At 43.7% G+C, this 25,390-nt stretch overlaps 1 protein-coding gene across 3 annotated transcripts in view; it reads left to right on the top strand.

The window, feature by feature from the left end:
* scaper (S-phase cyclin A-associated protein in the ER) overlaps positions 1 to 25,390 on the top strand; it is a 125,785-nt gene that overhangs the window by 20,469 nt on the left and 79,926 nt on the right. For 2 of the 3 annotated variants that reach the window (XM_088921049.1, XM_088921052.1), the window contains exons 5-19: positions 2,589 to 2,689; positions 3,945 to 4,061; positions 5,843 to 6,006; positions 8,516 to 8,766; positions 9,546 to 9,749; positions 12,403 to 12,573; positions 13,090 to 13,165; positions 13,481 to 13,598; positions 16,355 to 16,466; positions 16,919 to 17,059; positions 18,703 to 18,858; positions 19,510 to 19,652; positions 20,484 to 20,565; positions 21,169 to 21,321; positions 25,120 to 25,227. In XM_088921049.1, coding sequence (XP_088777175.1) covers positions 2,589 to 2,689; positions 3,945 to 4,061; positions 5,843 to 6,006; positions 8,516 to 8,766; positions 9,546 to 9,749; positions 12,403 to 12,573; positions 13,090 to 13,165; positions 13,481 to 13,598; positions 16,355 to 16,466; positions 16,919 to 17,059; positions 18,703 to 18,858; positions 19,510 to 19,652; positions 20,484 to 20,565; positions 21,169 to 21,321; positions 25,120 to 25,227 — 2,097 coding nt within the window. The remainder of the gene's footprint in view (positions 1 to 2,588; positions 2,690 to 3,944; positions 4,062 to 5,842; positions 6,007 to 8,515; positions 8,767 to 9,545; positions 9,750 to 12,402; positions 12,574 to 13,089; positions 13,166 to 13,480; positions 13,599 to 16,354; positions 16,467 to 16,918; positions 17,060 to 18,702; positions 18,859 to 19,509; positions 19,653 to 20,483; positions 20,566 to 21,168; positions 21,322 to 25,119; positions 25,228 to 25,390) is intronic. The other variant, XM_088921050.1, reaches the window with a different exon arrangement.

Raw genomic sequence — 25,390 nt, forward strand, 5'->3', positions numbered from 1 at the left:
CATGCAAGAAGCATTAGTTTTGTTATGCCACTGCAGCCATCACAACTACAGACTGTATCTTATTGCAACTGCAGATCCAGAACACTACTGAATGAACGCACAGCAGGACCTGGGTGCTGTTAACTATCTCTTATATGCATTGGTGGTGCCTGTCACATCTTGCACTGCTTGACTTGCCTGTTAACTAAAAGCACCAAAGAGCTTTACTTCCAATTACCACTCCCCATATTCTTCCAATAAATCATCTTGTTTTCTCTTCAAGAGTTTCTGCCTAGCGTCTTCTTAAAGGGCTGTATTTGTTTTGCTCCCTTTTAAGTGTTGCAGTTTTCCTAGAAGGAACCTGCAAATGTATTGGAAAAACAAAAAAGCAAAAGAAGAAGACCAGAATTCCAGAGCAAGCCCCTGCTATCCAAATTTCAGTTGCTAATTTAATGTTGGAAGAGGAAGCAAAGGGCATCCCAAAAGCGCGGAAGATCACCGTTTTGAGTTTTTGGGTGCCGGTTGCACTCTGCCTAGCAGTCCTCTGACGGAGTTAGGAATTGCAGCAGCAAAAGAAATAATATTGATAATCGTCATAACCGTTACTAAACAAATCGTACAAAAGAAAAGGTTCTCGCAATGATTCACATCTGCGTTTACTTTTCCGAGACACTCATTTGTTCAAAAGACAAAAAAAAAACCCCACTCACCTTTTTATTTTTATCTCTCCATCGATCGTCCACCTTCCCTCTCCCTCCCCCCCCCCTGCGTGCCAGACTTGACCTTCAGCGCGAGAGGTATCAATGAGCTGTCTGACCTCCGCTGGGGCTGCCTCACTCCCGCTCTCACAGCCTGGGAGAGAGAGAGAGAGGGAGAGAGAGAGCAAAAAAAAAAAAAGATCCCTTTTTTTGGTCTGCACCTTCTCATGCGGTTGGAAGTTTTTCCCCCTTTCCCCTTCGGCAGAGCGCTGTACCGTCCCCGTGGCAGCGCTGCTCCTGTAGGTGAGCTGCAGAGCATTATTGATGTCCACAGCTTCCCCTGGGTCCAGCTCTCCTGTATTGTGTGTCAGTAGGACAAAGGGATGGCGCCATCCATCCTGCTCTACGCGCCAGTAACTAGAATTAATTACAAACCAATCGAATTCGTTGCAGCCAATTGGTGAACTAATTGGTAATTTTAGCTGTACATCTAGACGTTGTGATCTGCGGGGCCGGGGAGGCACTTTCTGAGGGTCTTTTGTTCTCCCCCGGCCTGCCTGAACAAAATGGCCTTCATAGCTGTGTGGCCGGAGAGACGCGCCCCAGCGAGGGTGAGCCCGCTCCAGCTGCCCGTCTCGCTTGCGCTTCCTTGTTCGGCAGCCGGGGGCTCGGGTTACTGCAGCTCTGGGGCGGCCCGCGACAGAGGCCTCAAACCCAGCGGGCCATTTTCCCCTCCCAGACATGGCCATTGAGTAAGGAGTAGATGGCTTTTCTCCGTGCTCAGTCAGGGAGGTGCACTGTATTCCGGGGTTTTGGGTGGGGTGGCCAGTGGTGGGGGCCTAGAATGTGGTATCAAGCCCTTTCTTCTCCAGCAGGAATATTGTTTCAGTGCGCTTTGTAATTTTTTTTACCCTCTCCTTTTAGGTCTTCAAGTGTATTTGAAAAGCATGGGAAGTGAATCTCGCGTAAGACGCATTTCCCGACTTCCTTACAGTTTTAGGATTTAATTATTTGAGCCAGGGCGTGTAATTGCCTTTTTGAAACTTTTAGTTTTTGAGGGGGGCCAGGGGTGTTATGTAATCTTGGCATATTTTAATTCACTGCAGTTTACAACTCTGCAAATTCTGCTCTTAGTTTGCCATTTTTAAGGCATCCTCAAAAGGCAGGAAATTCCAGGGAAAATGCCAAGTACGCTTTGAGGCCTTGAAGGACATCAGTCTCAAATTTGAGAGTGAAATAACCTCTGTGACCTTTGCATCTTTCTTTCCTGCTCTGAATGAGAAAGCACAGCGCTCAGTATACCCATCTGTCTGCTGTCGAACCAAAAGTATTGGCATAGTGTGTCGCTAGGGTGACAGGGTGCAAGATCTTTAAAACGCAATGCTCTGACAGCTAATCTGGGATCTCAGTCCAAGGACCACTCTGCCTCTGCTATTAGTGTCATCTTCTAAACACTTTTCTTTTATCACTGAATAGCTCTGAGATTAAACTGGAGTACAGCCTAGTCTGTGTTTAGACATGGAGGCAAAACATGAAATGGATTTTTTATCTCCTTAGTCTGACCGAGTGTTTAAATCTTTACATAATCTGCTTAAACTGTTTTAATAATGACCTGCTTTTTACAAAAGCACATTTTTTTCAAGTTTAATTTCTCTTTAATGTTCAAATATTCTGCTTTTTCCAGGAATGTGTCTGGGTAGTAAAAAAGCCAGGTGCTTTGCTATTTTTTGTCGAGTCAAGATAAGATGTGTTAAATTCTCTCAAACCCTGTCAGCACTGCCCATTCATATCAGCTTTTGGGAAAGCTCTTCCTAACTGGTGAATTTTGCAGAAGCTGAATGCTACAAGCCAAGGGAGATGTCACGGTGTTCCATCTTATCAATGTGCTATTCTGGTCTCCTTCTTCCTCAGGAGGTGCTGATGATGCTGGACAACTATGTCCGGGACTTCAAAGCCTTAATTGACTGGATACAGCTCCAGGAGAAGCTGGAGAAAACCGATGCCCAGAACAGGTAGATTCCTGGAGTGGGAAACTGAGTATTTTCATCTGCACAACGCTTAAAGCCAAAACAGGCAGTGCCCGTGTGTCTACTAATAAACGGCACAGTGCTGCTAATTGAGGGGAAGCCAGTTCAGAGTCAGCAAATTCACTGCCTCACCTTGGCAGTAGATTAGAATGACTGCTGAACACATAAATTGATGAAGACTGACAAATAGAACATGTTGAGTCTATGAATATGCATTGACTTGTTACCTTTATATGAAGTACATTACTAGAATCTCGAAACTTGTTTTGCTTTACTAAAGACTTACTGTAAATCAATAATGGTACTGTGTAAATTTCTCAGTCTGCTCCATTTCTCTGACATACCCATTTGCTGTGATTCTTTATGCTGGTGGCCAAGTGTTTTTCTTTCCCGTGGGGAAAACCAGTGTCACCTAAATGACACAAAGTTATTGTGTTCTTAACTATAGTTGTGAGGGGAAGATGCCCAGATAAAAGCAAAGGTTGCTAAAGAGAGGAGGCCATTCAGCCCACCTGGCCCGTTCGGTATTTAGTAGCTAATTGATCCAAGGATCTCATCCTGCCATTTCCTGCAGGAAGCCAGTGTATGGTCTTCTGTTTGGGACGCTTGTTGCATACTCCCTTAACCCTTCGCATGCAGACATGCCTCCTGTTCTTGGTTTTAAGTGCACTTCCATGAAGAGAGGGGTTCATGATAAAAAGTAATGCGAGTCACATATAAGGTCAATAAGTTAAAATCATCAGAACATACAGTATATAGTTTTTTAATATACAGTACATACAAAGAATTATGTTGTGTGTGCATATATATAATAAAACAATTGCATTTATTTTATTTGCTGAGACAGTGTAAATGTTTCTTCATGGCATTGTTAACATAGGGACCTGGAAAATCATTCCCAGTTGTGCGGACTCATTACATATTCATTGTGTGGAAAATACTCCACAGGACTTTTTTCTTGAATGCTTGGGAGAGTTAAGGTAGAAAATGGGAGAGACATTTGAAAATCCATAGTTTTCTCTAACCAGCAGGATAAGCTTTGATTGCAGTACACAAGGCATCGGAAATTTAAACATGTTGAATGTTACGATGAGCTATCCAGGCTACATCATAAAGTAGAAACCAGATGGCATAGCTTCAGGGCAAGTCTAACTGTGCTGCCCTGCCTTGATAGATGGACAATCCAGTTAGAATCTGATGCTTTTCTCGCAGTAGTTTGACTCCTTTGTAATCGTCTCAGACCCACGTCTCTGGCTTGGGAAGTACGCAAGATGTCTCCTGGGCGTCACGTGATGTCTAGCCCGTCCACTGATCGAATCAACCCATCGCCCAGCGCACGGAGGTCCCTAAACTTTGGGTAAGGCTTCCAGCTGGTGCTCACAATCCCGTTGTGTTACCTCCGCTGTTAAATTGTACTTCATAACATAAAAGGCACAGCTATGCCGAAGTGTGGTAAATTAAATTTACTGTAATCAGTTCTTAATTTGTAGGTTTTACACCTTTCTTATATTTAAATTCAAAACTGCTTGGTTAACTATTGGGTAGTCATGTTTTGAAAAATGAACAACTCTTCAACTGTGGTTTATTTTATTTTTAAAAGATCAATTTTATGCTTTTCCTTGTTAGTTTTTTTTTGCAGTAGTCTAACCCCGTTTAGCTTGACTACTTTGTACTGAAAAGAAATGCTGCAAGAGAAAAGAGGCTCTCTAGAACTGTATTTGGAATGAATGAAGTGTACTGTAGGTCTGTCTGCTGGTCTTTGCTGTGCTCAGCTTGTGTTACACAATGCACAGTGTTAATTCCAGCTCATACATTGACGTTTGATGATAGAGTTTGTAGCCATTAAATCATAATTGCTGATTTCAGGGGGAAAAATAACAATAAAATTCCTAATTAGATTAAAAGCACATTAAACTGTTAAAAAATCCATTACAGATCTAAAATGTCCAAGCACTAATTTGGTGGTGTTTGCCTGGTAGACGTTGCACACCCTCTAGTAAAAGAAGGATCAATAGCTGCAAGAAAATCATTTGTTTAATGTGATTTCCAGGGATTTTCTTTCCTTAAACACAGAAACAAAGGGCGGTTCAGATATAATTGTGGTTAAAGACTGCTGAAACATTGGTTCAATATGTACATTATTTTGTAATTTGACGCTGCAGGAAATAGATATTGATTATAATGGAGTACTGTCGACTAAAATTACCATTTATCCTTTCCGAACAGGCAGAGTGCTGTATTCTTACAGGTCACAAACAGCTTAGAGGCCGTGATTCTTTAATGTTTTTTGCAAAAAGCAGTCAGATAGGAACATAATGCACTGCGGAACTTGTTTCTGGCAGTCTGCAAATATTAGTGTTACAGTACTGTCATCTACAGTAAATCTAAAGAGATTAAGATTTGCATGTGGTTGGAATAATAGCATACATAAATGATCTTGAACTTTTAACTGAATTTAGCACAGGAGTTTCCTATTCCTCCACCTGAGATGCTTAAGAATGTTGTATGACAGCTGCAATAAACGTAAGGCTTTCTGCATGATGACATTTTTCAAGAATCCTCAGAGTCCTCAGAATTATTAGTCTGCAATGATTGACTTTTATTGTCTAGTGCTCTGCTTATCTTCTTTCACTTTTGTCACATTTTAACAACTTTCATGTTTTTCACTTAAACTACTCTCTAGCTGTGACTGCCCAATTTCACATTTCAGTTGTCCATAAAATGCAGCACACGAGGATAATAGAGGTTTCGGAGGAGCATAAGGTGTAACCACAGTCTTGATAACAATGGCAGCTGGTATTTGCATGAAGGCTTAGTTTCCTCAGTCACTGTTACCTTTGCTATTAAACTAGCAATTACTGTACATCAGTCATTCAACGTTGTATAATAAGATGTGGTATCATTAGAACCCACTGTTCTGTTTTCTCTTTTACAGATTCAAATTAAGCATAAAATGCCAGGAGAACAATGAATGCTGCCCACAACGGGCCAGCTTTGTCAGAACCTTCAGTCTTGTCAGTGCAGTGCTCTTGTTGTCCTTTTCCCTGTTCGGTTTGCAGTGGTCTGTTCCCTGTGCTGCAGTGGGGTGGGGGTATGGTAACCTAATTCAGTCTCCTCCTCCTCCTCCTCCTCCTCTAGGGGCCCACCACCCACTTTGGCAGCAACGCGCCTCACTCCTAGCGGCCCCAGCTGGGCGGACAGGGTGAAGTGCACGCAGTCTGCCCCCGCCTCCAGCCACGCCAGGCCCGGGGTCCCCCTGTCCTCCTCGCACGCCCTGCCCCCCTGTCCCACAGAGAAACCTGGTGAGCTTCACAGCAGCTTAAACTCTGTCACATTTACAGCTCTGTCGCTGGGAGGGCCAGGGGGTTTCCTGTGCGAACGAGGCAGGGACCTTTCTCCATTGAAATATTGCGTACTGGGGGGAAGCTCTCTGGCGTGCTTTTATTTGCTGCAGACCTTTTTTTTTTTTTAAAAAAAACATTCTTTCATCCACCAGTGTCAGCTTTAAAGCCTTAAAGATGGTGCTCTCAATCTGACTGCCTTTTCCACAGGAGTTATATCTGTGTATTTTTTAAATTCCAAATAGTAAGTTTTAGTGGTTAAACAATCATCATCATCATCATCATCATGCTGGGATGTTGAAATCTTTCTTGATGTTTTTCTTCTGTCTAGATATATACAGTATAAGGCTTCATAGATATACAGTCATGTAAAAAAGAAAATACACCCTCTTTCAGTTCTATGGTTTTATATATCAGGACATAACAAAAAATCACCTGGTCCTTACCAGGTCCTAAAATTTAGATAAATCTAACGTAGGTGACAAACAACACATACAGTAACAGATTCCACTATGTCATTATTTATTTAACAAAAAATAAGCCAACATGCAGAAGCCATGTGTGAAAAACTAAGTACACCCCATAATTCAGTAGCTTGTAGAACCACCTTTAGCAGCAATAACTTGAAGTAATTGTTTCCTGTATGAGTTTATCAGTCATCGTTTTGGAGGAATTCTGGCCCACTCTTCTTTACAGCATTGCTTCAGTTCAATGACGTTTGAGGGCATTCGTCTATACACGACTCTCTTAAGGTCCCACCACAGCATCTCAATGGGGTTGAGGTCTGAACTTTGACCTGGCCATTCCAACACCTTGATTATTTTCTTTTTCAGCCATTCAGTTGTAGATTTGCTGGTGTGCTTGGGATCATTGTCCTCTTGCATGACCCAGTTTTGGCCAAGCTTTAGCTGTTGGACAGATGGCCTCACATTTGTCTCTAGAATACTTTCGTATAAAGAGGAGTTCATGGTCAACTTGTTGACTGCAAGGTGCCCAGGTCCTGTGACTGCAAAACAAGCCTAAATCATCACCCCTCCACCACTGTGCTTAACGGTTGGTATGAGGTGTTTGTGGTGCTACGCTGTGTTTGGTTTTCGCCAAACATGGCGTTGTGCATAATGACCAAACATCTCCACTTTGGTCTTGTTTGTCCAAAGGAAATTGTTCCAGAAATCTTGTTGTTTGTTCAGATGCAACTTTGCAAACCTACGCTGTGCTGCCATGTTCTTCTTGGAGAGAAGGGGCCTTCTCCTGGCTACCCTTCCATGAAAGCCATACTTGTTCAGTCTTTTTCTGGTCGTACTGTCATGAACTTTAACATTTTACATGTTATCCAAGGCCTGTAGATCCCTAGATGTAGCTCTTCGGTTCTTTGCAATTTCTCTGAGCATTATACTCCTGGGAAGATTGGCAGCTGTCTTGAATGTTCTCCATTTGTAAATAATCCTTCTCGCTGTAGAATGATGGATTTCAAATTGTTTGGAAATGGCCTTATAACCCTTCCCAGATTGATGAGCAGCAACAATTGCTTCTCCGAGTTCATTGCTGGGGTCTTTTCTCCTTGGCATGGTGTTAACACCAAACTGCCAAAAGTTCTGCTTTTATAGAGGTGGTCATACTTCCTGATGATCAATTAATCAAGTGCATTTGATTAGCAGCGCCTGGCTGCTAATTACCTTCTTAATTCCTATGGAAGCAGTAAGGGTGTACTTAATTTTTCCCACATGATTTCTGCATTTTGGCTTACTTTTTGTTGATTAAATAATGACATAGTGAAATCTGTTACGTGTTCTGTTATCTGAGGCTAGAAATGTCTAATTATAGACGTTGGTAAGGATGAGACAATTGTTATTTATGTCCTGAACTGTAAAACCATTGAATTGGAAGAGGGTTTACTTTCTTTTTCACATGACTGTACTTTTACTGCCTGTCTGATTTACTTATAAACTTTTATAATGTAACCATTCCAGGGGGTTTATCGAAAAGCATTGTCAGTCCATCAAAACTGATAATCGGGCAAGCTTAAATAAGGACATTTTCAAATTTGATTCCACTTGTTCTTCTTTGTAGCCTTTCCTAATTGTATTCAGATGAAGGGGGACGCAAGTGAATAAAAACTGGCCTTTGATTTTAAACTACCCAAACATGAGGCTTCAGTGATCCTAATGTGTGCAGTAGCTGGTAACATAAGGAGACAGTCATTTCTGCGTCAAAGTCAACACGATCAGAAAGGACGGGGGGCAACATATTTAAATCAGACCTGAATTTTACAGAAATGCAGAGCAAAGAGTTTTAAAGTGAGACATTTGGGCTTCTCTACCCGCTACATGTACCTTTTCCATTAAAAAGTGTAGAGACTCAAAGTAGCACCTGTAAGAGATCTGATTTCTCCTTTCTAGCCGATGCTGTCCTGTGTTAGGTGAAAGGGCACACAGAAACTGCAGTGTCGGTACATTCTCTGTGTGTGCAGGAAGGAAGGACGCAGAGGGCTGGGAGACAGTACAGAGGGGGCGGCCAGCGCGCCCCCGATCCGCCACCGTGGTGCCCAAAGCCAGCCCTGCCCCCCCGCCCCTGAGCCCGAAAGACGACAGCGACAAGGAGAACCTGCAGCATGGCCCCTCGCCCCAGAACCAAGACAAGCCCCCCCCGGAGCCGTGCCAGCAGAAAGAGCCTGACACCGCCGAGGAGAAAACGGACAGTCAGAAGCCAGCTGTCATTCAGGTACCCAGTGCTGCCTCCCGCAGGGGAGTCAGCTGCCAGCGGTATTGGAATCAAACCTGAAGTGACAGGGACAGGAACAGAGAGCGCTTTTTTATGCCTGTTCTTCGTTTTTGCCTTTATAATCACCAAATCGCAAAAGCCTTTCATGAGAAGATAGATCATCTAAAGAAACACGATCGTGGAGGGTCTCTCAGCAATAACGTTTAGGTTATTTATGAGAGCATTGTACTTTGGTGAATGCACCTGCACTGTAAATGTATTGAGAGTATGACATTTTCCATAGTGAGATTGTCCAAATATTATAAGATATATTAGATCTATTTTTTCTGTATTACAATAATAAAGTTAGATCTTTTTTTGGAAAGAGACTTGATACTTTATCTCTAGGTATTGTAACGGCTTGCAGTGACTTTTAACTATAGAAGATACTGGTAACCTAGACAGCGGAATGCTCTTAAAGAATAATGAATTTGATGTTGCATAGTGTCATCATGTTCATTATTCTGTATGTCATAGTGCCTGTGTTTCATGTTTCCCATTTTTAATTTCATTTCGCTTGTGAGACCCGGGGCCACCGCCCTCTGGCGCGGCCTTCTGACATCTCCCCGTTCCGCTTCCTCTCGGTCACGTGCTCGCTATTTAACCTGGCTTGATCAAGATACAACTGTTTATTTGCTGGAAAGTTCCTGTTCGAAGTGGCGGGGCTTTAACAGAAATCAATACCGATAATTTGCGCGGGTGCCCTTGGTGTGCCTGGTTAATGAAGGGTTGTGTTACAGCAGTCCACAGCAGACAGTCCCGGGGATTCAGAGCCGCCTGGCAGCGCGCCCTCACAGGAGGCCGAACCTCCCGAGATCCACACAGACGCGCTCTGTCCTTCGCAGGGCGCGGGGGGCGCCGCTGCCGCAGCATCTGGCCCGGGGCAGACTCCCGCTGCAGCCGTGAAACTGGAGAGCGCGCTGGACCCCACAGAGCTTTCCACTGTGAGTGCTGATGGATGGAGGCAGGGGGTCGGTCCCGCCGGAGCCTCGCCGCCTAAACAAAACATGAACGAACCCCGCCTCGCACAGCCGGGCTCCGATATCGGATGGCCGCGACCGTGTCTCGCGCTGTCCGCCGTGGCCGGGCCCGCCGTGGGAGCTGTTCTGCTTAAAAAATAAACGTGGCCGGCCGGAGGGCTGGTGTGGTCCCGTTGCCGAGACGGACGGGGCGGTTGGCTAGGAGCCCGGGGCCTACAGGGGAGCAGCTCGGCGTCCTCTCGGGGGGGGTCTGACAGGAGCTCTGTCAAACTGACAGGCCGGCCTGCCGCTGCCTGCTGGGAGTACAAGTGTCGGTAGGCTGGCCGCCCTGGCGAGGAGGATCCCTACCAGAAGAGAGGAGCTGGTCTTAAATTTCCTGTCTCTGATGTAAGCGACACTCGATCGATCGCTCAGCTGGGGTTACAAGACAAGCGCTCGGTTTCTTCCACCCTCTGCAGTCCTCTTCATGTGGAGTCGCTCCCTTCCCCCCGCCCCCCCGGCCTTGCGACGCGCTGCATGCACCCTGTGCCGTGGAAGTGTGCTGGAGACTTTTTGTTTTCGGCCGGTCAGTCTACCGGCAGAGCCTTCTGGTCTCTGGGAGAAGCATGGGAGCGAGTGCGTGGTGTGAGCGGGGGAGAGGTGATGATATATTGCATTACCCCTAGAGAAAGGGCGTCAAGGACATTAAGCCGACTTCTCAAAATCAAAGAGCACGAGTGTGACTGGCTGCTATTTAGTGGTTTAATTTACAACCCACTTGCTCTGTGCCACGTTACCATACGGTGGGATTCTTAGCAAAGAGGGGGCATGGATACATGAATACGTAGCAGTACATGTCTGCAAACCTGGGTGTAAGAAATTGCAGGCTTTTAAAGGAAGGGGTTCACTAAACTCAACAGAACAGCATTTTCACTGCCGTTCATGACTAGTCCTGCATTGACCCTGCAAATGGCTGCTGAAAGATTCAGACATGCTTTTAAGGCAGCCAGTTGCCATTAACACTTCCTTTAGACAACAGGTGGAAAGTATTTTGTGAAACCGAAGCAGGCAAGTGGAATGAGATTTTATGTTTTCTAAACTTTTTAACGTGCATTGTGACTGGATATCCTAATTAGGTCCAGATATTCTCATTCTGACATTATTAACATTTCAGATGTCTATTAAGTGGATTTGATGGCATGCACAGCATCTCAAGGGTTAATGAGCATTGGCCCCTAGGACTGTATGGCTACCATCAAAGATTCCTTGGCAGCACTTGGACTTCAATATGAAGGCCTGCTTAAAGTATTGAGATAAATGGCTTTTTAATGGTCTTGAGGGAGCGTTATCTAAACCAAGATCAAAAAAGGAGATTTTGGTTTGTGTTCTAGTGACCGAGACACCTCTCTGGGTGGCTCAGATAAGTACCTCAGTGTTTAGACTCCACAGCGGTGCTTGTTAAAGACGAACAGCCACAGTGTTGAGAGAAAGCTCTTTCTCATTTTTCTCATTAGCTAAATCATATAGCCAACTCCCCGAAGAACTGTAGTGCTACGGTGAGTTTCTTCCCTCCTCTGCTGTGTTGTGTCCTCAATAAATAAATTATTATTTATTTCAATAAATAAAAGTCTTGTTACTTTAAGTGAAGCCCTGCAAATAAGCAAACTGATTGCTTTGGTCAAGCAGAAAAAAAATGAAATGTCTTTTGAAAGCTGAGAAAGGTCACCTGCTGTCCCAGAAGGTTAAGCTCCATTCACACCCCTCATTCATTCATGTTTGTTTCTGCCTCCTTACACCACATATTCACAGCGCAAACGTCTCAGACTGCTTTTGGTTTTACGCCCTTCATTATGTGATTTACTTCTATCATCTTTTTAGTCCTTTTGTGTTACTGCGTTGGGGCACAATGCAACTTACAGTACTTCATTAATAGTGCAGTTTTAGCAACATTGTGTAAATCCTTATGAAAACAGACATTTTAAAAACAACTTTAGGTTTGCTGTGCCTTATATTGTGTGTTGAACAAATTGATATTTTAAATTAGTTTAGTATAGATGCATAATGCATACATATTAGAAATGCTTTATAATAACTTTAATGTTATTTTTAGAATTTTAACAATATATTTCTATTGGTATGGTTTACATCTGACTGTAATACATTTCTTGGTATTATCATTTTTTTCTTGAATCTTTTTTTAACTGGCATAACTGTGGAGCGTTTTGAGGAAACGAGCAGATGTTAATTTATCGTGGTCTTTTAACCTGTTGTGCTTTTATTATTGTGACTACAATAATATTTCCTTTGACTGTGAATAGAATAAAGCCCACTGATGCCACATGTAAAACTGCTAGACTAAGTGGGTCGTATGATACCCCAAAGTCTAAAATGCACCAAGTATAGATCAGCACTTTGATCTCTGTTTTATTGAAACCCTTTCTCATGAGATCAGTTGAAGATGTGATTTGGAAATGAAAACATTCCTTCGTACTCGTGTGAATTGGGAAATGTTGGAGTAGCTGGGTCTCATACAGTACATACCCCTGATTTTTTTTTTTCATAATTCATCGTAGGAAGGCACATTTTTTTAGTTCTTTGCTGGCTGGGGGTTTGCGAGCTGACGTGCGTCTGGTTTCAGACCCAGACGATGGCCGAGGTCCTGGCGAAGAAGGAGGAGCTGGCCGACCGTCTGGAGAAGGCCAACGAGGAGGCCATCGCCAGCGCTATTGCGGAGGAAGAGCAGCTGACCCGCGAGATCCAGGCCGAGGAGAACAACGACCTCGAGACCGACAACGAGAGCGACTTCTCGGTAAGAGCCCTCCTGGCGTCTCTGGGAGGACAGGGCCCACTTCGGTGTGCTCCTGTAGATTAAAACGTTTTGTTTTTTATGAACAATCACATACCAGGATAAAACAGCCCCTCCCATCAACACATACAGCGTCAACCCACTCCTTAATAGGAGAGAAAAAAATCCACTTCATCAAAAAGCCCTGCAGCAATGGCAGGAACATTTCTGTACTGAGGAAACATCTATTTGCTGTTTTTATTCTTTGAAAGAGAGATTACATTGCATTTGTTGATTTTTGTGCAATATGATTCTGAAATGTGAGGTTCTACACTTTGTCTAATGTACGAGGCTCGGACTAAACTCCCTGGTGTAAGTGGGCAGCAGTGTATGGTTAAAAAAATGGGAGACGACAGCAGTCTGGAGCCTCTGCGAAGGGCTGTTTCCAAAACTTGTCAGCCCCTCTGAGGGGGTGAGAGCCGAGTTTGTTCCAGAACATTCTCCACTCACTTCCTCTCCTGTCACTGGTATCTTTTCCAGGCCAGCATAGGCAGTGGAAGTATGTCTTGCTGTGGCCTGAACATGGATTGGAATGAAGTCTTGGCTGATTATGAAGGTCAGTACGGTCTTTTCTCCAACTTCTTGCGCACACCGTTGTTCAGCTTTCCTTCTGTACGTATTAATATTAGAAAAAGAGTATTGTGGATCGAGGGGGAAAAAAGTCTTACCTCTGGGGGGGGGGGATTAAACTGAGAGAGGTTTTAATGAGAAGCGTGTTATTCATGACACAAATCCTGCAGACTTCAGGGTGCTCTTGAAGCAGAACGGGTGTGAGGCCGACGTGTGGCGCTGTCGGTGGAACGGGTGTGGAAGCAGACTCCTGGCGTTGCGCGCTCTCTCACTCTGTGCTCTCCCTCTGGCCTCTCCGCAGCCCGCGAGCCCTGGCGTCAGAGCACCTCCTGGGGGGACATTGTGGAGGAGGAACCAGCCCGCCCCCCAGGCCATGGCATTCACATGCACGAGAAACTCTCCTCTCCCTCTCGCAAGCGGTGGGTTTGCGCCTTACTCCTAAGACGCACTGGGGTTAGCATCAGCGTGGCTATACTTGGCTGCTCTTAGTATTCCCAGCCCAAACCAGACTCTAATCTCTGAACTAACCAATACATTTTTTACTTGGCTATATCCAGCTGCATACTAGTTCCTCTAATGCAGCTACAGGATCATAAGGATTAGCAAGCACACAAGGGTCTTCTTCCTCTGTTGCTACATCTCTGATGATGATAGTATTGTTTGTGAGCTTTTGGAGTACTTTGGTATGTCATTTGCTTTTTCGTCTTCCTGCAAAATAGCGATTTACAGTCATTTGAGCAGTCGGTGCTTTGGTTGTTGAGGTTTAAAGCAGACGCGTCAACTGAAACATTAATGCAAGGATGTAAATAGACTGTATCGCATTTCAGTTTGAGGTGGAATGAAATGGGATTGCAATGCACAGTTCTGTGTGGCTCTCTATCTCTAGCAATAGAACTATTTTTTTTCTCCTCTGACACTCTTGGAATTGACTATGCAGAAAGTACCCTTTCACCGATACTGTTCTGTTATTGGAGTTCACGACATGATTATGGCCTGCAGTCAGTCCTACTTTTGATAGGTTTCCACTTATCTGACAGAGAATATTCTGTAATACTTCAAAGTCATTTCTTCCAATTAAATTTAAATGTCAAACAGCATAAACAACCACTGCATTTCAACTGGAAAGCAAAACGATAGACTTCGGCACTTGATAAAGATCAAACATGGCTGTAATATGGAACAGAAGCACCTGGACCACTGTCTGCTTGGGTCAGCAGAGAGAGACGTACGCAGTAAAGGCCAAGGAATTGGCTCCAGCCCCCTCCCACACCAAGCCCAAGAAGGAAGGACCCAGCATGGGAGAGCTCATTTTGAAGGGTCTGTCTGCCTCCAAGGAGAGAAGAAGCCTCTAAGAGAGGAAAAGGAGGTGTTTTCCTGGCTGCCCTGAAGAATCCCAGGCAGCTGGCAGCCACAATGTGGAGAACAGCTCCTCGATCAAGAGCCTGGAGATGAGCACCACCCTGGCGCAGACCAAGGGCCCCCGATGCTCCATGCTTCTTCAAGCTCGGCAGGAAGCGGGCGGAGAAGATGAAGAAGCCACCCAGCCTGAGAAGCCAGCTGTAAGATGAGCAGTGGCGAAAAGAGGCCGCCAAGAGCCCCAAAACAGCAAAGAGGCCAGCGGCACCAAAATAAGCCAAGAGCCAGGGCAGCCCAGCCTAGGGTCAGTAAAATCCTGAGTCAAGCCAAGCTAAGAAAGAAAGCTCGGAGGAAGTAAAGGCAACAATTTTCATTTCAGCAATACTTTCCTGGATTTCCTACAATTCCTACAATTTTCAACAATACTTTCCTGGATTCAGGTCTGAAGCTGCTCTGTGCCGAGCTGTTCATTTTTGTGTGCTTCACATTCAACACCTGTTGGTTGTCTTACCGAATGGGCACCAAATTCTGGTCTGCAGTTTATGTGCATCCTCCATGGAATTCCACTCAGATAGATGAGCAAAGAGTACACCGACAGCCTAGAATATTTTTTCTCTTGTGAAGTGATTTAAGTTATTATGACATATGACATAACCAGACAAGACATCCCTAGCTAGTACCATGCATATACAGGTTGCTGGGGTGCAGCGATGTGATGATGATCTGTTCGTGATACCTCTGTTTGCATTTCAGGATCCTGTGAAGCCCCAGAAACTTTGTGTCACAGCATGAATATTAATATTTAAATTTTCAAACCAAGCTTTCATGTGAATGCTCAGAGCTAGCAAGTTTTGAAATAGCAGGCAAACAAAAATATTTTTCATCTTTAAAAGACACCTTGTTTCATTCTTTTGTAGAATGAGAGGTTATGGATTTTTCTTAAAGGAAAACAGCTCAGTTATGGGTTTTTGCATGTTAAATATGCGATTGCCAAGATTTCTGATGCATTTTGTAGAAGGTGCTGAAGCCCACTTTGGTTTTCCTAAACGCATCATCACCGGGTCTACTTGATGATAATCAAATTACAGGATTTTTTTCTCCAGTGCATAATACACTTAGTCTTTGTCTTGAATTATGGTATATCTACTGCTTTGTTTAGGTATTTATTCTGAGGCTAGACCTGTTCATTCCATCCAAAATTTGCAGGCATAGTAACACATGTAATTGCTTTAATACCTTTTTTCCCTTTTTTCTTAGCAAGGCCTGCATTAAATTAGAAATTCGTCTTACACGTCACAAATTTCAAGTGTGATAGTTGATGGCAGTTTTCCCTTTACCAGTAAATAATTCACACTCTGTGGGAGTATTATAGGTATTTGCACTCATTAAGTATTTTGAATTGGAAATGCGTGATCGGCAAATGGTTATGATAATCGCGGCATCGCTAAATCTTTCAGTACCATAAAGGTTTAAAAACAGACAATTAGCTTCTAGTCTAAAAACATCAAAAATAATAAGAGCCCTACCTGCAAACATTTTATTCATTAGTCTACATTTGAATACTTTTAGATATACAGGAAGTACTTTTTTAGTCTTCATACAGTTGGTCTGGTACCTCCTCTTAAAGAGTATATTCTAAAAAAGGGTGGGTGACAGTAGTCGTCTAAGATTTTATGTGCCAGATCAATAATAATCTTAAATGAGGGGTCATGTAAGATTGCATGTCAGTATTTGGTCTCTGACAATCTCATTCCCAGCTGTTCCCATTACTGTAACACAGCGGGCGTGACTAAACCTTGTTTTCGGTGCTGGTCGGCAGGACCATTGCGGAATCCAAGAAGAAACACGAAGAGAAGCAGCTGAAGGCACAGCAGCTCCGCGAAAAACTCAGAGAGGAAAAAACTCACAAGCTGCAGAAGCTCTTGGAGAGGGTGAGTGAGAGGCCGGAAACAGAGGGCAGGACCTTCACCTGTCGGTTGGTGCCTTCTGCGAATCTGTTATCGTGACCTTCATCATTTATTAAACACACCAGAACGTCTGCTCTTGTTCAAACCTACCTTCTCAGAACTTACAGCAGTTTTTCTCCGTCAGGTTTAGTTTTGTGCTCCATTCAAGCTGAAAGTTGAGTGCAAAGGTAGAAGGGGCTTCTGCTTGAGTCTTGTAATACACAGGCGTGTTCAACTGCACAAACACATGCTTCAAGCAGACAGAGTGAGCAGTGATGTTTGTTTTTCTGGCGGTCAGCCCTGCCGGTGGAATGTGTAGGAGATCAGTGTCTCGCTGTACCGACATCGGCTACAGGAAGCACGCGCTGCTAGGGGTCACGTCCCTGCCGACGCCCGGACGCGTCTCACCCACCTCTGCTTGCGTCACCCTCTTGCAGGAGAAGGAGGTGAGGAAGTGGAAGGAGGAGCTCTTGGAACAGAGGCGCAGGATGATGGAGGAGAAGCTGCTGCATGCGGAGTTTAAACGGGAGCTGCAACTCCAGGCCATCGTGAAAAAGGCACAAGAGGAGGAAGCAAAGGTGAATGCTGAGCGTGGAGGTGAAATACCCTCTGGAATGACTCTCCTGATGTCTCAAGTGGGGCTGTTTTAGGTGGCAACCTAAACCAATAACTGGATTTGGTTGCCATTCTTTTTCTTACTTCTTCTACACAGAATTAAATATTACACTTTCTTAAACGTAACTCAGTGACAAAGTTTTAAAGTGAAGGTAGGCTGGCCTAAACACCAAATACCAAAAAAGGTAAAGGCTGTGAAAGCCCAGCCTGGCAGCTCTTAAAAAGACTAGATGACTCTGCAGTGGGGGTAAAGCCCAAGAGACTTAAGTAGACTTATACATTCATTGTGTACCTCATCAGATAAGAGAAATATATCCCAACCCAGGTTCTTTTACTACTTAAGGCAGATTTTACTAATGATCCATGACTCAAGTATCATACTGGAAACAAAGGCTACCCAAAAACATAAATAAATTACATTTAATGGGGGTAAAATTTAGTCACTTAGAAGATAACTATGATAAGTGTAAGCTAGTTTGTTATAGGGTAATGGAAAAATGTGGCTTGTACAAGCCTAATATCGCTACAACCCTATTGTCAGCCTTCATAATTTTTTAATTATGACATTCATGGTTAATATGATCACACTAAGAAATTCCGAAAACTGTGAGAAGCAGGTGTTTAAACTCTTGTTTGTACTCTACCTTGGAGCTTGGTTTCCTTGCCCCTTGTGGGTTGGAGCTACAAGTAAAGGTTGGTGTTAATTAGTTCCAAGTGGATTGCAAAGCTTCTGTGTAGAATGAGGAAGGGAAAGCGTCCTGCTTCAGGAAAACAGCAGCATGACTTGCTACCCCCACCAAGTCCTTTCAAATCCCCGTTCTGGCTGCTAACCACTGAGCTGAAAAATCCAGGCTGCTAATGTGTTCCAGTCAGCCAGCAGAGCAGAAAATCTGGCGTCTCTTTGAGACCTAGCATCATGCTTCTGCAGCTTGGGCTTTGTTGAGTTTCATTGTGTTTTCTTGGTTCTTTTGAGGGTTTTCATCCAAATTGCATTTGCGATAATATCCACTACTTGCAAAAGGGCACCCAAGTTGCATTATCACAGGGTAAAAGACAGTAAGGTAAATCTTGTTCCTGATGCTGGTTTTATTTCTGATTTTTATTTGTATCAGAAATAGAAAATCTCTACTGTCATCATCATCTGCTGCAGAGGTGTGAGCCGCTTGGTTTTGTTGTCTCTGTAAATTTGACCTTTTTACCTAATTGACCTCTGATTAAATAAAGTGATGACACTGAATAAAGAATAAGTTGAAGAGTTAATAATAAATTAATAATTAGCTGGCGTTCACACAGTAAATAGAGTTAGGGGCTGTTTATTGTTTTGCTGCGATTCAGCTTGCCTTTCCAAGTTTCTGTCTCATTAACTCCTCCACGTGGGGCAGAATGCATTGTTTTTATGCGTTGAAGGGGATAAAATTAAAATGCTACCAAATCTCTCTCTCAGACAGATGTGGATCTGCAAAAGCTAAAAAATCACCAGTGTTGACAGGCGCTTGCTGTGAGGCGGCGGCACTGTCTGGAGCCCTTCCAGCCTGTTAAACTCTGAGGCAGATCTGCTGGGCTGAGTCCGCGGGCCTCCTTTCTCTAACATTGCGTCCTGCCGCAGGTGAATGAGATTGCGTTTATCAACACCCTGGAGGCCCAGAACAAGAGGCACGACGTGCTGGCCAAGCTGAACGAGTACGAGCAGCGGCTGGGCGAGCTGCAGGAGGAGCGCCAGCGGCGGCAGGAGGAGAAGCAGGCGCGCGACGAGGCCGTGCAGGTACGCCCCACTTCCTGTCCCCCCCTTCCTGTGCCCCCACCTCACAACGCCCCAGTACTCTCTCTGAAACATCGCAGAGAGAGAGGAATGTATTTGCCAAATGCACGTGTACATTGTGATTCTTATTTGCGCCGTTCTCTTGGGGTGATCACTGCACAATAGACAACGGCACACAGTGTGCACAATACTGTACATCACCAAACTGTCCGACCGCTGATCATCACACACATCCTAGCACAACCACAAACAACGGGTAGTCAAGAGCAATAAACGCACAGGACAGGACACTAGATACAGTACGTGACAATAAATACACAGGACACTAGATATGTTCATTAACAAAGGTCAGGGGTCACAAAGAGCTTAATAAAATGGTTTTTAAAGCACGACATCACTTAATGTGCAGTAAAAACTTCCAGAACTGTGGAAAGTGTTCTATTTGCCCTTCTGTTTTGCTAATTTGAGATTCTTTTCTGAAAATCAGTGGGAACACGCGGAGATGCTTAGGGCCCTTGCTGAACAGTGCTCTCCCCCCATGGGGATGGGTGTGTTTGAGAGCGACAGTCTGATGTACATCCTGCTGATTTCGCCCTGCGTGGCCGGGCAGCGCTGGCCGCGCCCTGACGTCTTGCTGTGTCGTCCTGTGGGCAGGAGCGCAAGCGGGCGCTGGAGGCCGAGCGGCAGGCGCGCGTGGAGGAGCTGCTGATGCGGCGGAGGGAGCAGGAGGCGCGCATCGAGCAGCAGAGGCAGGAGAAGGAGAGGGCGCGGGAGGACGCCGCGCGCGAGAGGGCCAGGTCCGCGGCCAGCTAACTCCTGGGGGGGGTGTGGCACAAGCAGTCAGGCACTGGGCACAGAAAAATCAAAAACGTTCCCAGTGTAGAAAGTGAAAGATCTGTCCTCACTCACCGAAAAAAAATCCTTTCTTACCAGAGAGTCCCCAGATTAAAATAGAAAATCCAACCTGGTTAAAAATATAGTACTCCCTTATGTGATTCACCAGCCTTGTCCTCTGCTCGTATCATACATTTTTTGTACATGTAGATTATATTCTAAACAGTTTGGTTTCAGATAATGTGCAAGTTGAGTTTCTCTTTACACATAAGGCTGTGTAATACGTTTATGTTAACCTTAAAGTAGTTAAACTCAGGTTAGACATTTTAAGCAAGCTGTCTGGGGCTAGAATGAGTTTGGTATATGGATCTGAAAAAAAACAGCACAGCTGGCATATTTTTGGGAGCCGGGCATGAAGCCTAGAGAATTGCTTTTTTACCATTGAAAGTGGCACAGTGAAGTAGATGGCAAAGGACCCTGCTGCGTGTTAAACATTGCTTATTCTCTCACTGATGGCAGAATTATAGGGCATAAGTAGCTATGACATTACAAGATATTGTAGCTAATAACACTTGCCTCGCACAGTGACTGCTGTGCTTAGGCAGTAAAACAAGTTAATAGAAATGGTAGGTCCTGTGTTAAATTATATCAGGCTTATAAAGCCATATGTGCGTGGCAGAGGAAGACTTGAGTTATTATCGTGTGCCACCATGACTGTGTGACAGAAAGAAGACAAGGGGCAGTCCTGTGCTCTTCTGTCCTGACACTGTCCCTTGTGTGAATCCCCATGACAGAGACCGGGAGGAGAGACTGGCAGCCCTGAGTGCAGCTCAGCAAGAGGCGATGGAGGAGCTGCAGAAGAAAATACAGCTCAAGGTGCACCATCCGCACAAAGCCGGAGAGCTTGCCAATTAACAGGGTGGCCTGCATGTTTGTGCAACATCCAGTATTCCAAGTATATGCAAAGCCAGTAAAAGTCGTGGTTTATTTTGCACATCTTAAACCCTTGGATGTTCTGCTCAGGTCACTGCAGTAAATGCTAGTCTTGGCTCTTAATTTTTTCCTCTTTTCATGGCACTCGCAAAATGTTGTTAGTGCTAGCTGATCGTGAGATTCTTTCTTGGCAGGACTCTAGAGTGTTATTAAGACATGAAGGTGGCCATAAAGACACCCCTTTTCTGTCTTAGTGCTTCTTTTTTTTAATGCAGTCACATTCTTGGGGAACACGCATTCCGTTTTTGCCACTAGAACTACATTTGTGTTGTTCATAAAAACTTAGCCCATGCTTTTGTTTTTGTTTGTACAGTATTATCCAATACCAGCTTACAAGGGCTGGGCAAGTCTGAATTGTCATCTTAAACTAGCTCTGAAGCCAACTTAAAATCCAGCATTACTTCACGACTTAAGAATTTTCGGTCCCTTTCACTTTAAAGCGGATTGTATTACATGTTGGACGTCCTCTGTCAAATTCCCCCCTAGCACGACGAAAGCAGTCGGAGGCACATGGAGCAGATTGAGCAGAGGAAGGAGAAGGCTGCAGAGCTAAGCAGTGGCAGACACAACAACACGGACTACGCCCCAAAACTGACACCTTATGAGCGCAAGAAGCAGTGCTCTCTGTGTAATGTCACGGTAAGCAGGAAGTAGAAAAGTAAAGCTTTGGCTCTAGAGCTGATGTGTTGCTTGGTGAGGAGCTGTGAACTTTCAAAGTCTTTTCACTAAAGCCTAATGAAATGTGAGGGGGTTGACTCATTTAACTATTGAATCAACATTTGGTGTGGTCACTAAAGAGATGGGGAGACCTTTGAGGAAAACCAGGTTGGTTCTGAAAGTGATGTTGATGGACCAGCAGGTGGCGCTTTTCTGAGCTTTTTCAAAACGCATGCCCTAGTATTGTGACCTTGGACCTGCTGTAGATAGCGCCGTTCTTTGGATAAGATGCTAAACCGAGGTACTCGGGCACCAGATCATTAAAGATCCTGTGTCACTGTTCGTGAGAGTGAAGGTTACTTGCTCAAGTAATCTTGGCATCCTCCCTATATTTCACCCCCCACTTCTGTTGGTGAAGAAATTTCTTTCTTTTCCTACCTGATCTGCTGTGCAGTAGGGCAGCCGGTGCATACTGGCTGCTGTTTGTCAACCAGGTTGGTGCTGCATTGCAGTGGTGGGTGAAGTGTGTCCCCTGATATATGCAAAGTGCTTTGGGTTCCTTTGGAATAAAAAGCACACTATAAATTATTCCTACAACTATTACAGTATTTCCTCCATATACTGCCAAATCATAGACAAATACTTATTCTTTATTCAGTGTCATCACTTTATTTAACCAGAGAACCCAATTAGGTAAAATTTCTCATTTACAGAGACGACAAAACCAATCGGCTCACACCTCTGCAGCAGATGATGATGATAATACAAAACAATAATCACAAAGAAAAAATACATCTAAACGAATTAGGCAGGTTAAATATATGAAGCAAAAATATAAGTCAGGACTGTGTCAGCCTTATAAATCATTCAAAAAAAGGAGTTCAGATTTTTCATGTGTTGCCTATAGCATGGACAGGTTAATCATTTTCAGAAATTTCATCCATAACTGACATGCATTTCTGTTCTAATGCTGCTGATATTTACTGTAATCTGTAGGCGGTACTTCAGTTCTAATGATTTCTGTTTCAGCTGCTGTCACTGCTTGGCACTATGAAACAGGACCTGTGCTGTGAATTTTGATTAAATTGCATAGTAGTCAATTTAAAGACTAATGGCCAACTGGTGAGCAATTAAGTACATTCACTGAGAAACAATTCCTAACTATATTGTTTGCTTTTCTCAGTTTGAGGTTCTTGCAGTACCTCCCCATCAGCATTTTTGTTGTAATACTATAAAATGCAGCACCCACAAAACTGTTGTTGACTGGACAGTAGTTTTGCAGGAGAATGTGTCTAAATTAGTTTTTAACGACATTAATTACGTAAATATAAACCTTTGGACAGAAATGCAGGTCTGGGCTTGATTATAGAAATGGCATGTGACAAATCTGAAGGAGGCATATTTATCTCTTATAGAGCTGCTTTCACAGCAACGAGGTTGAGGCACCTTGGAGCTTCAGACCTCCCTGAGATTAAAAAAAAGGAGCGAGAGGGAGGGAGAGAGAATCAAATCCTGTTAAAAATGTCAGATGCCCTTGGCCAGCGTCTGACACTAGTGATCATCTTTAGGTCACCCAGAAGCACTCTGCTTAATGATATTAACAGTGTGCTTTGTTCCATTCTTTGAGAGAATGACCTGGTCATTCTACAGAATTGTTGTTCTGCTGTGTGTCTTGTTCACATTTGATTTTTGTACGTTTTTTTTTTAAAGCCGGCATGTATAACTCTCTGGATGTTTTGCAGCTCATTTGCAGTGTTGGATTGTTAAGTGAACAGGGAAGGTTGACTTTTTGTCGAAATGTTTGCATTTTTCTCCAGTCGTTTAACATTTGATCCCTGAGATGTTTCGTATTGGTGAGAAAGCTATTGTATGATATTGGCAAGGACAAAACAATAACAGTATTTGCTGAAGTTGTTGCTCATTTAAAGACAACTCTAAATTTGCCTTAGTGGGATATAAATGGATATACAGTATGCAAAGATCTTGTAGAGATAACCGAAAGTAGGAACAATATTCGCAAGTGTCAGGAGAGGCACCTCACACTAAATTAAGACATGAAGCAGTGTAGGATGCAGACTTCTAGCTCTAGACTTTAATAATCATTTCTCAAAGTGAAAATGGGGAGCTGTTGCCAGAGAGGCCCTTTCAGTCTGATTCCAATGAACACTAAAACATACTGGGGTGGAACAAAGTGGAAATAAAACCTTGTACAAATCCCAAGAAGATCAAATAAAAAAGAGCTTGAGCTACTTAGCTGTGATGAGAATAGAACAGACCAAGAGACTGCTGTATAATCAATACTGATCCGTGTAGCCCCGGGCAATCCTTCAAGTGCAATTATTATCTGTAATTGTTTAACTGGGGAATATTCCCATTGAGACAGATGGCTCAGTTCAAAAGAATAGGTATGCTTTCATCACTGACATCTCACTTGTGCAAAGACTGTTTTTGCTACTCTAAGCAGCACACTTAAAACAGGTGTTGAAATCAGAGCAGCACTAGTTAACAATAGAGTAAGCCTAATGAATTAACATGTTATTAAAACACTGAAACATCTTGTATGAATGCATTTTCAGTTTTTAATACTGGTGAATTTTCTTTCCTAGCATTCACCAAGACAATCCATCTTCTCAACAATACATGTCACTCAGTAAAGAAGGAAGGCAATTCAGTTCAGTTTCATTCACAGTTTGTTTTTTTTCCTGTAAGTGCTATAAACTTACTATTATTAGCACTCTTGTTGCAGTCACCATCCACTTGCATTTCTGGAATAGAATCGTTGCCAAATAGTATAGACAGTTTATCTTCAACTGCAGTCAAATTCTGACATTAAGGTGACGAATGGGTATTTAATGAGCTTGTCAGCACACAGACCCGTTTTCTGGGAGTGAGTTATTTAACCACAGAGCATCGTTTTCAACGTGAGCTGAGGAAAAAAAGGCACAGTATTTTGTAAAATTCCAAATTTGTTTGAACACTTGAGGAAACTTTGGAACAGTTTGCTTTCATCTCAAAACCACAGAATTCATTCTCAAAGTAAAAAAAACCCAGCAGAAACATGGAGATCCTCACAGTGGGTTGTGCCTTGTCAAGCTGGAACATCTCTTTTAGGGGATGTGCTTTTCCAGACAGTGCTGGTTAAAGAAGAGAGTGTAATTCACTGTGTTTGTATTCACACAGCAGTGACTCAGGTAATAAGCATTAAAAACAGGGTAGGAGTGCGAGGTCAGAGACAAAGTACATACAATATGACCACAATGCTAGGGTAACATCCATAGATCACGCCAGATTTATAAAACAGTGTTATCTGGACCTATGACTAACAATATCCCAAATTCCTTAAAGTTCATCCTCAAGGGGAAGATTTGTGCCATAAACTGATTTAAACAATGACTTCACTTGTCAGCTATTCTTCTCTGTTGTCTTCTTTGCTCTCTCAGCTGACTTTAGAGAACAGAGCTCTTAAAACAAGCTTGTTTTTTTTCCAGGACAGATCAGGCTGGTGACTTACGGAGCAGATGATCAATTGTAACAGGGGAAATGAAAGAGCAGAAAGTGGACAGTTCAGGTTTCAGATCAAGTCGATACATTTAGCACGGTGACTGGAAAATCTTGATGGGGCACATCATTAAGTGACTTCAGGGGCTCTGTTCTCTCTGTGGAGATGTGGATATCCTGTGGTCGCCAGGCTTTTGGGAATAGCTAAGTCTTTTTATTCCATCGGTTCTGTGTGTAAAGAGGCAGGCCCTGGTGATCACAGAGCTATGACTTGTTTTGCAGATTACCTCAGAGGTGCACTTATTCAGCCACATCAAAGGGAAGAAACACCAGCAGGCAGTGAGAGACAGCAGCAGCATCCAGGGGAGGGAGCTCTCCGATGAGGAAGTGGTACGTTTCTTATACAGCACAACACGAGTCTCCTAGCAGGTGGATCCATTGCAGGTTTTAGTGATCTGCCGACTTTTAAATTTTTTTTTACAGCAAACAGTAGTGAAACGGAAGAGTGGGGCATTGAACAGTAGTTTCACTGTGTATATCTGTTGATGCAATT

Source organism: Atractosteus spatula, chromosome 7, assembly GCF_055471065.1.
Source record: "Atractosteus spatula isolate fAtrSpa1 chromosome 7, fAtrSpa1.hap1, whole genome shotgun sequence".
Lineage (NCBI taxonomy): Eukaryota > Metazoa > Chordata > Actinopteri > Semionotiformes > Lepisosteidae > Atractosteus > Atractosteus spatula.